This window comes from Lissotriton helveticus, chromosome 5_2, assembly GCF_964261635.1.
Source record: "Lissotriton helveticus chromosome 5_2, aLisHel1.1, whole genome shotgun sequence".
NCBI classification, from domain to species: Eukaryota; Metazoa; Chordata; class Amphibia; order Caudata; family Salamandridae; genus Lissotriton; species Lissotriton helveticus.
This window is the reverse complement of record NC_136066.1, coordinates 7,353,069-7,365,531: the sequence shown is the minus strand read 5'-3', so window position 1 is coordinate 7,365,531 and position 12,463 is coordinate 7,353,069. Positions and strand designations below refer to the sequence as shown.

Genomic DNA, 12,463 nt, shown 5'->3' with positions numbered 1-12,463 from the left:
ACACCGGACCAGCCTACCTTAACAATAGACTCAACTTCTGCACCCCTGCCCGCCAGCTCTGCTCCGCCAGCCTCGCCCTCGCCACCGTCCCGCGCATCCTACGAACAACATCCGGCGGCAGATCCTTCTCCTTCCTCGCCGCCAAGACCTGGAACACTCTCCCAACCCACCTGCGGCAGACCCAAGACCTGTTCACTTTCAGGAAGCTCCTCATGACCTGGCTCTTCGAGCAGTAGCAGCTCCCCTCCCCACAGCGCCATGAGACACTCATGGGTAAGTAGTGCACTTTACAAATCCAATGATTGATTGATTGAAGAGTTAGTTGGCCAGTCTTAGGATCCCTTACAAAAGTCTTTTGAATGGGATCTGGTGTAAAAATCTCTTCTGAGGGAGATAGATCTCTCGGTGTCGAAGGTTTCAGTTCCGAAGGCTTTTTCGGCACTGACTCTGCAGCTGGTTTAGGGTCTTTCGGCTTGGAGCCATGAGCATTTGGAATGTCTTTAACTGGAACGTGTTTTTTCAGTTCTGGTTATTTTTTCGGTGCCGAAGGATGTGGGTCGGAATCTTTAGGCAGTTTTTTTCTCGGCTCCGAGTGCGGTTTCGACGTCGTTGAGCCGGTGCCAGTCTTCGGCGTCGGGTGCTTGGGTGTGGGTGCAGTCGGCGTGGATTAGGAAGAGGGCTTTTTTTTTGGTGTCGGTATAGGATCGACGCCGGGAATAGGCTGATTCAAGCCCGAGCCGCCTTGAGGCTTAATAGGCTGCTTTGCCGAGCCCGCAGACAGGGCTTGTGAAGCAGTTTCTCGGTGTGCACCCGGGCCCGAAGGTGAGGGTGTGACCGAAGCCGTTTTTGAGGGTGTCGAGGAAGGGTCGGGGTCGACGTTCTTACTTACGGCTCGTTGCGCTGGAGTGATGTCTTCGACAACGGAGTCTTCGGCATCAGAGGAGCTGGCACCTTCTTCGGCCTACTGGTGTTCTGGCAGGTCGACTCCCTCTTCGAAGATGTCGTCCCGGATCGGAGCTGACGAGCGACCATTGTTCTTCGAGCTCGTCGGTCCCGAATCGTCGTCTTGGAGTGGAAAGAGGCACAAGCGGAACAGTCTCTGGCCTAGTGTTCCGGTGAGAGGCAAAGATTGCACACCTCATGTAGATCGGTGTGGAGAAACTTCGATCCACATTGATGACACTTCTTAAATGGCGTCCTTTCCATGAGCCAGAAAGTGAGGCCTAGTTAGGCCCGAAGGCCTTTGTCGACGACCGGAATCGAAGACTTCGAAGTGGTGAAGGATCGCGCCGATGGGGGACGCGATTGAAACAATACCGTCGAAACGCTGAAGGAAACAGATTCCAGACTGGAGCGCAGGAAACACATCCGAGCCCGGTGGCGGAAAAAACAATCTGGGGATGGAACCGATGCCCATGCGCAATGTGGTCCAAAGGAGGAGTCACCTATCTCGTGACTTCCAAAGAAAGTTTCAGGACAAAAACAAGCTGCAAACATCTGGGCCCAACACTAGGTGGCGATCTATGCACAGTGTGTAATCTGCAGCTCATATGCCTCGAACAAATGTTTTTAGCTAAAAACAGGACCTCACAGATGAGAAATGGGAGGGTGTCACAGAGATTATTTGTAGTGATATTAGTGAGCTGCTGCATCGTTACAATATTTAAAACACACGTCACTATCCCTGAATACACATTTAGAATTTGGACCAGTGTACCTGTGCACGGTCAGTGAACTAGCCAAAGATGACATGAAAGAGCTGAAACTGGTACATAAAAAAAATCAAAGCTTTTCAAAACAGGGGTCCCCAAAATACGTTTGGCCCCGGGGCCCCCAAAACTTTTAAGATGTCCCTATCCCCAGCAGTTCCAGACGAAGACGAAGATGGGTCATGGAAATTGGCAGCCCCTGATTCCATACATGCATCATACCTCGAACCGAAGACTTCGAAGATTCAATCTAAACACGTGTTCTTACCACTTGAGGTGAAAGAATCCTCGGCCTCCAACCTCAGAAAGCAACAACTGGACTAGTCTGTCCCCCAGGAGCCTGCACACGACTGGACTAGTCTACCCCCCAGGGACCTGCTCACCTGCAGTCCAAAAACAGGGCTAGTCGGACCCCAAGGACCTGCTCGCCCCGGCCCCACAGTCCCACGACTGGACTAGTCTGTCCCCCAAGGGTCTGCTCGCCCTGCAGTCCAACGACTGGACTAGTCTGTCCCCAGTCACCTGCTCACCCCGCAGTCCCACGACAGGACTAGTCTGTCCCCCATGGTTCTACTCCCCCACAGTCCCACCCAGCACCCACTCTCCCACACTCACATTGTTGTCGAAGTTGCCCAGGCTACAGTTGCACTCAGTGGCCCCGTAGAACTCAGCCACCTGGGGCACACAGAAGCGTGCCATAAACTCCCTCCAGATGGATGGGCGCAGCCCGTTGCCGAGTGCCATGCGCACCCGGTGCCGCCGCTCCACGTCCCGGTGCTGCTGGTTCAAGAGGTACCGACAAATCTCACCGATGTACTGGACAATCTGGGGAAGAAAAACACCGGATTACTGTGAGGGCAGGCTTATTTTATTCCTAACTGGGGGCGCCCTACACAGGAAGAGAATCCCTTATCCGGATGTAGCGCCTAACCTGGAGCCCCCTCTGACCTAAGAGGCACCCACAGTGAAGGCAGCTGGAAGGGACCGAACGAAGGAGGACTCGAGGCCTTCAAGGAGGGACATGAGGCGGGAGGAACACAAAGAGAGGACCAGAGGGCTACAAGGAGGGACCCAGTACCGCCCCCACAGGAAGAGTGTACGACTCCTAACCCAGTGCAGCCCCCACAGGGAGAGTGTAGGACCCCTGACCTAGTGCAGCCCCCACAGGGAGAGTGTAGGACCCCTGACCAAGTGCAGAATCCACAGGAAGAGAGAGCCTCCACCTCGTGCCCCCCACAACCTACCTGGAAGAGTGTGGTCCTGACAATGTGGCCTCTCTTTGGTGCGACCCCCCTAACCTGGCTATGCCCTCCACCCTCAACCTCTAACTTGTTATGACCCCCTACCGTGTTGTGACCTTTAACCTAGTAAGACATCCTAACCCAATGTAACACCAAGGGGTGTCTTCTGGACCAGGTGCGACCCCACAAGATCTCAAGCGCGGTGTGACTGGTAACCTGGTGATTCATGACACCCGCTGCGCCTGCGGCTCCCCTAATCCATGCAGTGCGAGCCACAAGAGTGTGCATCCCAAACCAGGCACGGCTCATCACACTGCGTGCCCCCCAATCTGGAAGGCCATCATTCATCTCACCCCAAGTCGCCCGTCACTCACCGTGCCCTCACCGAGCCCCGGGTCGCTCCGCCCTCACCGAGCCCCGGGTCGCTCCGCCCTCACCGAGCCCCGGGTCGCTCCACCCTCACCGAGCCCCGGGTCGCTCCCCCCTCACCGAGCCCCGGGTCGCTCCGCCCTCACCGAGCCCCGGGTCGCTCCGACCTCACCGAGCCCCGGTTCGCTCCGACCTCACCGAGCCCCGGGTCGCTCCGACCTCACCGAGCCCCGGGTCGCTCCGACCTCACTGAGCCCCGGGTCGCTCCGCCCTCACTGAGCCCCGGGTCGCTCCGCCCTCACTGAGCCCCGGGTCGCTCCGCCCTCACTGAGCCCCGGGTCGCTCCGCCCTCACTGAGCCCCGGGTCGCTCCGCCCTCACTGAGCCCCGGGTCGCTCCGCCCTCACTGAGCCCCGGGTCGCTCCGCCCTCACTGAGCCCCGGGTCCCTCCTCGCTCACCGAGCCCCGGGTTGCTCGCCCTCACTGAGCCCCGAGTCGCTCCTCGCTCACCGAGCCCCGGGTCGCTCCGCCCTCACTGAGCCCCGGGTCGCTCCTCGCTCACCGAGCCCCGGGTCGCTCCTCGCTCACCGAGCCCCGGTTCGCTCCTCGCTCACCGAGCCCCGGGTCGCTCCTCGCTCACCGAGCCCGTGTCGATCCTCCCTCACCGAGCCCCAGGTCGCTCCTAGCCCCAGGCCGCAACTCCCTCACTGAGCCCCGGGTCGCTCCTCGCTCACCGTGCCCCGGGTCGCTCCGCCCTCACTGAGCCCCGGGTCGCTACTCGCTCACCGAGCCCGGGTCGCTCCTCCCTCACCGAGCCCAGGGTCGCTCCTCCCTCACCGAGCCCAGTGTCGCTCCTCCCTCACCGAGCCCCAGGTCGCTCCTAGCCCCAGGCCGCAACTCCCTCACTGAGCCCCGGGTCGCTCCTCGCTCACCGAGCCCCAGGTCGCTCCTCGCTCACCAAGCCCCCAATTCACTCCTCCCTCACCGAGCTCCCAAGTCACTCCTCCCTCACCGAGCTCCCAAGTCACTCCTCTCTCACAGAGCCCCAGGTCGCTCCTCACTCACCGTGCACCAAGTCACTCCTCACTCACCATGTCTGGATTTGCTCACTTACCGTTCCCTTATTAACACCCCAATCACGACCCCCTAGTCATTCCTTACTCAGTGTGCCAGAGTTGCTCCTCACTCGTTATTATCGGAGTCGCCCCTCACTCACTGAACCCCAAATTGTGCCCCACACTTACCGTACAGTTGTACTTGACACAGTCATCCCAGAAGCCGGATGCAGTGCGAGCCCCAAGAGTGTGCACCCCAAACCAGGTGCAGCTCATCACACTGCGTGCCCCCCAATCTGGAAGGCCATCATTCATCTCACCCCAAGTCGCCCGTCACTCACCGTGCCCCGAGTAACCCCTCACTCACCGAGCCCCAGGTCGCGACTCCCTCACCGAGCTCCCAAGTCGCTCCTAGCCCCAGGCCGCAACTCCCTCACCGAGCCCCGGGTCGCGACTCCCTCACCGAGCCCCGGGCCGCTCCGCCCTCACCGAGCCCCGGGTCGCTCCTCCCTCACCGAGCCCCGGGTCGCTCCTCCCTCACCGAGCCCCGGGTCGCTCCTCCCTCACCGAGCCCCAGGACGAGACTCCCTCACCGAGCCCTGGGTCGCTCCGCCCTCACCGAGCCCCGGGTCGCTCCGCCATCACCGAGCCCCGGGTCGCTCCGCCCTCACCGAGCCCCGGGTCGCTCCGCCCTCACCGAGCCCCGGGTCGCTCCGCCCTCACCGAGCCCCGGGTCGCTCCGCCCTCACCGAGCCCCGGGTCGCTCCGCCCTCACCGAGCCCCGGGTCGCTCCGCCCTCACCGAGCCCCGGGTCGCTCCGCCCTCACCGAGCCCCGGGTCGCTCCGCCCTCACCGAGCCCCGGGTCGCTCCGCCCTCACCGAGCCCCGGGTCGCTCCGCCCTCACCGAGCCCCGGGTCGCTTCGCCCTCACCGAGCCCCGGGTCGTGACTCCCTCACCGAGCCCCGGGTCGCTCCTCGCTCACCGAGCCCCGGGTCGCTCCTCCCTCACCGAGCCCCGGGTCGCTCCTCCCTCACCGAGCCCCGGGTCGCTCCTCCCTCACCGAGCCCCGGGTCGCTCCGCCCTCACCAAGCCCCGGGTCGCTCCGCCCTCACCGAGCCCCGGGTCGCTCCGCCCTCACCGAGCCCCGGGTCGCTCCGCCCTCACCGAGCCCCGGGTCGCTCCGCCCTCACTGAGCCCCGGGTCGCTCCGCCCTCACTGAGCCCCGGGTCGCTCCGCCCTCACTGAGCCCCGGGTCCCTCCTCGCTCACCGAGCCCCGGGTTGCTCGCCCTCACTGAGCCCCGAGTCGCTCCTCGCTCACCGAGCCCCGGGTCGCTCCGCCCTCACTGAGCCCCGGGTCGCTCCTCGCTCACCGAGCCCCGGGTCGCTCCTCGCTCACCGAGCCCCGGGTCGCTCCTCGCTCACCGAGCCCCGGGTCGCTCCTCGCTCACCGAGCCCGTGTCGATCCTCCCTCACCGAGCCCCAGGTCGCTCCTAGCCCCAGGCCGCAACTCCCTCACTGAGCCCCGGGTCGCTCCTCGCTCACCGTGCCCCGGGTCGCTCCGCCCTCACTGAGCCCCGGGTCGCTACTCGCTCACCGAGCCCGGGTCGCTCCTCCCTCACCGAGCCCAGGGTCGCTCCTCCCTCACCGAGCCCAGTGTCGCTCCTCCCTCACCGAGCCCCAGGTCGCTCCTAGCCCCAGGCCGCAACTCCCTCACTGAGCCCCGGGTCGCTCCTCGCTCACCGAGCCCCATGTCGCTCCTCGCTCACCAAGCCCCCAATTCACTCCTCCCTCACCGAGCTCCCAAGTCACTCCTCCCTCACCGAGCTCCCAAGTCACTCCTCTCTCACAGAGCCCCAGGTCGCTCCTCACTCACCGTGCACCAAGTCACTCCTCACTCACCATGTCTGGATTTGCTCACTTACCGTTCCCTTATTAACACCCCAATCACGACCCCCTAGTCATTCCTTACTCAGTGTGCCAGAGTTGCTCCTCACTCGTTATTATCGGAGTCGCCCCTCACTCACTGAACCCCAAATTGTGCCCCACACTTACCGTACAGTTGTACTTGACACAGTCATCCCAGAAGCCGGATGCAGTGCGAGCCCCAAGAGTGTGCACCCCAAACCAGGTGCAGCTCATCACACTGCGTGCCCCCCAATCTGGAAGGCCATCATTCATCTCACCCCAAGTCGCCCGTCACTCACCGTGCCCCGAGTAACCCCTCACTCACCGAGCCCCAGGTCGCGACTCCCTCACCGAGCTCCCAAGTCGCTCCTAGCCCCAGGCCGCAACTCCCTCACCGAGCCCCGGGTCGCGACTCCCTCACCGAGCCCCGGGCCGCTCCGCCCTCACCGAGCCCCGGGTCGCTCCTCCCTCACCGAGCCCCGGGTCGCTCCTCCCTCACCGAGCCCCAGGACGAGACTCCCTCACCGAGCCCCGGGTCGCTCCGCCCTCACCGAGCCCCGGGTCGCTCCGCCCTCACCGAGCCCCGGGTCGCTCCGCCCTCACCGAGCCCCGGGTCGCTCCGCCCTCACCGAGCCCCGGGTCGCTCCGCCCTCACCGAGCCCCGGGTCGCTCCGCCCTCACCGAGCCCCGGGTCGCTCCGCCCTCACCGAGCCCCGGGTCGCTCCGCCCTCACCGAGCCCCGGGTCGCTCCGCCCTCACCGAGCCCCGGGTCGCTCCGCCCTCACCGAGCCCCGGGTCGTGACTCCCTCACCGAGCCCCGGGTCGCTCCTCGCTCACCGAGCCCCGGGTCGCTCCTCCCTCACCGAGCCCCGGGTCGCTCCTCCCTCACCGAGCCCCGGGTCGCTCCGCCCTCACCGAGCCCCGGGTCGCTCCGCCCTCACCGAGCCCCGGGTCGCTCCGCCCTCACCGAGCCCCGGGTCGCTCCGCCCTCACCGAGCCCCGGGTCGCTCCGCCCTCACCGAGCCCCGGGTCGCTCCGCCCTCACCGAGCCCCGGGTCGCTCCGCCCTCACCGAGCCCCGGGTCGCTCCGCCCTCACCGAGCCCCGGGTCGCTCCGCCCTCACCGAGCCCCGGGTCGCTCCGCCCTCACCGAGCCCCGGGTCGCTCCGCCCTCACCAAGCCCCGGGTCGCTCCGCCCTCACCGAGCCCCGGGTCGCTCCGCCCTCACCGAGCCCCGGGTCGCTCCGCCCTCACCGAGCCCCGGGTCGCTCCTCGCTCACCGAGCCCCGGGTCGCTCCTCGAGCCCCAGGTCGCTCCTAGCCCCAGGCCGCAACTCCCTCACTGAGCCCCGGGTCGCTCCTCGCTCACTGAGCCCCGGGTCGCTCCGCCCTCACTGAGCCCCGGGTCGCTCCGCCCTCACTGAGCCCCGGGTCGCTCCGCCCTCACTGAGCCCCGGGTCGCTCCGCCCTCACTGAGCCCCGGGTCGCTCCGCCCTCACTGAGCCCCGGGTCGCTCCGCCCTCACTGAGCCCCGGGTCCCTCCTCGCTCACCGAGCCCCGGGTTGCTCGCCCTCACTGAGCCCCGGGTTGCTCGCCCTCACTGAGCCCCGGGTCGCTCCTCGCTCACCGAGCCCCGGGTCGCTCCTCGCTCACCGAGCCCCGGGTCGCTCCTCGCTCACCGAGCCCCGGGTCGCTCCGCCCTCACTGAGCCCCGGGTCGCTCCTCGCTCACCGAGCCCCGGTTCGCTCCTCGCTCACCGAGCCCCGGGTCGCTCCTCGCTCACCGAGCCCCGGGTCGCTCCTCGCTCACCGAGCCCCGGGTCGCTCCTCGCTCACCGAGCCCGTGTCGATCCTCCCTCACCGAGCCCCAGGTCGCTCCTAGCCCCAGGCCGCAACTCCCTCACTGAGCCCCGGGTCGCTCCTCGCTCACCGTGCCCCGGGTCGCTCCGCCCTCACTGACCCCGGGTCGCTCCTCGCTCACCGAGCCCCGGGTCGCTCCTCCCTCACTGAGCCCCGGGTCGCTCCTCGCTCACCGAGCCCGGGTCGCTCCTCCCTCACCGAGCCCAGGGTCGCTCCTCCCTCACCGAGCCCAGTGTCGCTCCACCCTCACCGAGCCCCAGGTCGCTCCTAGCCCCAGGCCGCAACTCCCTCACTGAGCCCCGGGTCGCTCCTCGCTCACCGAGCCCCAGGTCGCTCCTCGCTCACCGAGCCCCAGGTCGCTCCTCGCTCACCAAGCCCCCAATTTACTCCTCCCTCACCGAGCTCCCAAGTCATTCCTCCCTCACCGAGCTCCCAAGTCACTCCTCCCTCACCGAGCTCCCAAGTCACTCCTCACTCACAGAGCCCCAGGTCGCTCCTCACTTACCGTGCACCAAGTCACTCCTCACTCACCATGTCTGGATTTGCTCACTTACCGTTCCCTTAATAACACCCCAATCACGACCCCCTAGTCATTCCTTACTCAGTGTGCCAGAGTTGCTCCTCACTCGTTATTATCGGAGTCGCCCCTCACTCACTGAACCCCAAATTGTGCCCCACACTTACCGTACAGTTGTACTTGACACAGTCATCCCAGAAGCCGGAGGCAGAGAACTTCCTTCTAATGACCACCGTGAGTCCGTTCAGGAGGCACTGCCCAATGCCCACAATGTTACCTGAGGGCAGAGACGAGAGTAGGTCAAGGCCGGGGAGGAGGCACACTCGCCAATAAACAGACATGTCCAGATAAGAGAGCTTAACCAGTTGCGTGCGCGCGTCGGGCAACGGCCGTCGCAAGCACTACCTGGGTAGTGCTGTGCACATCCGTTGGCCGACGCAGCCCCGCCCACTCAATAGAACTCACGCACCGCGGCGGAATTTGCGCCGCGGTTAAGGAGCTAACAGCTTAGAGCTCCCAGATGTGATTACTACAAAACCAAGCACTATCCTAGCAGCGTAAAGAGAGAGAATATGGCTAGCTCACTGAGCAATGAAATGTAAGAGTGCAAAACAATACTCGGACCGTCACACAGCAACCACATCGTGGGTGTGTCTCATGGTGCCACAGTAACATGAGACACACCCAGGATGCGAACTGTGGATGTCTCTCATGGTGCCACAGTAACATGAGACAGACCCAGCACGCACACCGTGGGAGTGTCGCCACACCCAGCACCCACACCGTGGGAGTGTTTCCACACCCAGCACCCACGCCGTGGGGAGTGTTTCCACACCCAGCACCCACGCCGTGGGGCGTGTTTCCACACCCAGCACTCACGCCGTGGGGAGTGTTTCCACACCCAGCACCCACTCCGTGGGAGTGTTTCCACACCCAGCACCCACTCCGTGGGAGTGTCACCACACCCAGCACCCACGCCGTGGGAATGTCTCCACACCCAGCACCCACGCCGTGGGAGTGTCACCACACCCAGCACCCATACCATGGGAATGTCTCCACACCCAGCACCCACGCCGTGGGAGTGTCTCCACACCCAGCACCCACGCCGTGGGAGTGTCTCCACACCCAGCACCCACGCCGTGGGAGTGTCTCCACACCCAGCACCCACTCCGTGGGAGTGTCACCACACCCAGCACCCATGCCGTGGGAATGTCTCCACACCCAGCACCCACTCCGTGGGAGTGTCCCACACCCAGCACCCACGCCGTGGGAGTGTCTCCACACCCAGCACCCACTCCGTGGGAGTGTCACCACACCCAGCACCCATGCCGTGGGAATGTCTCCACACCCAGCACCCACTCCGTGGGAGTGTCCCCACACCCAGCACCCACGCCGTGGGAGTGTCTCCACACCCAGCACCCACGCCGTGGGAGTGTCTCCACACCCAGCACCCACCACAGTGAGCTTGCACCGGTTCCATAATCTTGCCTAGTTATTCTCTGTGATCATAATCCCGTGACTACCTTACTTTGTGAAGCATTACATTTTGGTGTGGGATTAAAGTACTTCTCTTTTGCTAGAAAGAAAGGCAGTGGGCTGGCCCTTATTTATTGTCTGTTGCATAATTGTCTCAGTTCTAGATGCTACGCCTCATACACCTCCGAGAAGCCTTGGACAGCGCACCCTCACTACTCTGACAGTCATTTGCGGAAAGGGTATACTTAACACTGAGTTTGCAGTGCTATATTAGGTAAAACCCTGGGACATCAGCGGTAACAGGTGCCCTCCCCACCCAGCCCCCTACATTCCCACAGATGCGGCCCAGTAACCCCTGCTTGCCCTGTGGACCCCAAACTGGGTCTGACATAGACATAGACAGCGTTACCAACTGCTCATTTTGAATAGCAACACATAAAATCTTCCCCACACATACACCCAGGAAACAAGTCAACATTCCAGACACTACATTTCAACTCTTGCTCAACTGGATTGAAACAAATAGCACAAAGCAGGCAGACTTGAGCAGAAATACAGACAGATTTGCATCTGCTACAAGAGTAGTAGAGCAGAGACATCCTGTGACCCTCACAGTAACAGAAAAAAGTGAAGGCCTTTTAGTGATCCATCCCACCAGTTCACCACATACCCAAGCACCATCATTTTAGTGGATAATGTCTTTTGTTGTTGCTGTTACGCAGCAAGTCTGTAAACCAAACACTCAAAGCACAATCATCAGTCCCAACCGGTTGAGAATGAACAAGCCAAACTTGACACGGCGTAGTGGCATCATTCTTTCTACGCAGTGTTTCCAAAGATACCAAACCTGTCATAGCACTAGGAAACTGCGTATGCATCACCAGCCTCTTTCACTGCTTGTTCCAGACACATCCAGGAGAAACAAACCACCCTCAAGACGTCCATTATGGTACAATTAAGCCTTTCGACCAGGCCATTTTTTTCAGGGTGATACAATGATGGTACTCAATGCTCAAAGCTATTTCTATTAAAGAGCTACTCCATCCACTTAAATTGGAGCTGTCAACTATTATCCTTTAGAATAGACAGTGGAAAATAATTTATTTTAGAAAACACCCACCATAAAATCACTGGCTTTCCATTTAGTTATCCAAGCTAACTGGGTGAGCCAGAGTCTCACACCCCAAGGCACACATGACAACCTCAAGCAGGCGGTTTCGGGGCACAACATCACTTTCCGGGGTCTCGCCATCACTCACCACAAAACCACACTACCTGCCAATTTGGAAAGGAGCCTGCCTACCTACCCAAGCGATAGAACGGCAAAAGCACCTCTGATGTTAGGCTGCACTTACCTGCTGAGTGATAGAGAGGGAGGCAGTCGTACACCACGTCATCAGACCTCATCCCAAATCCATAGTACACCAAAGCAGCCATGCGATAATACCTGCAGCCGAAGGGAGGAGAAGGAGTCAGCAAGCGGAGGGTGACAGAAGTAATAATGTGCTGTAGGGAGAAGAGTGAAGGACAGAGACCAAAGAGAGAAAAGTGCTTCTGTAAGAAAGAGCGAGAGAGACAACAAGGAGATAGACAAAGAGCCTGGGAAGGTAAAATGAGTGGACCCGCAAGAGATAGACCAGGGTGGTAGCCTTAGATAGAGAAGGTCAGAGAGGCCAAGATGAGGTAGGGAAGAGTGACAACTATAGACAGAAAGGGAGAGAGCGCTCAAGATGAGGTAGAAAAGCGTGGCAGCCTTAGACAGACAAGGTGAGTGAGTCCAAGATGAGGTAGAAATGACTGACAGCTGTAAATAGAGGGAGCGAGGTCACGATAAGGCAGATAAGAAAGACAGCTGCAGACAGAGTCCAAGATGAGGTAGATAAGAGTGACAGCCATAGACAGATGGAGAGCTGTCACGATGAGGGTAGATAAGAGAGACAGTTGTAGAGAGAGAGGCCACAATTAGGTGGGAAAGAGTTACAGCTGAGAACGAGACAAAAGAATCTATAGGCGTGACCTACCCCTCACCCTTAAATACCACCTACACACACTCTTCCTTGCACCACGTGAGTTCTTTTAATCCCCAGCAGTGCTCTCCTTCACAACAACTCCACAGATGCTCTCCTAAACCAGGCTCATGCATCGATGACCCCTTCCACCCGGTGCACAGCCCCCCCTCCTCTCCACAACCCCCAGTCACGTGCTCACCTGCTGTGCACAACTATGGCAGCTTTGGGCATCCCAGTTGTGCCGGAGGTGTAGATATAGAACAGCTTGTCTGCAAACAAAAGAAAAGTTTCAGTACATCTCACTCACAGTACCAGACACTACAC

General features: G+C 61.3%; 1 protein-coding gene across 1 annotated transcript in view; it reads right to left on the bottom strand.

The window, feature by feature from the left end:
• Nucleotides 1-12,463, bottom strand: part of SLC27A4 (solute carrier family 27 member 4) — a 153,785-nt gene that overhangs the window by 74,650 nt on the left and 66,672 nt on the right. The window contains exons 5-8 of the mRNA XM_078646644.1: nucleotides 12,339-12,408; nucleotides 11,486-11,577; nucleotides 8,822-8,931; nucleotides 2,325-2,534 (exon numbers count right to left, since the gene is read on the bottom strand). Coding sequence (XP_078502770.1) covers nucleotides 2,325-2,534; nucleotides 8,822-8,931; nucleotides 11,486-11,577; nucleotides 12,339-12,408 — 482 coding nt within the window. The remainder of the gene's footprint in view (nucleotides 1-2,324; nucleotides 2,535-8,821; nucleotides 8,932-11,485; nucleotides 11,578-12,338; nucleotides 12,409-12,463) is intronic.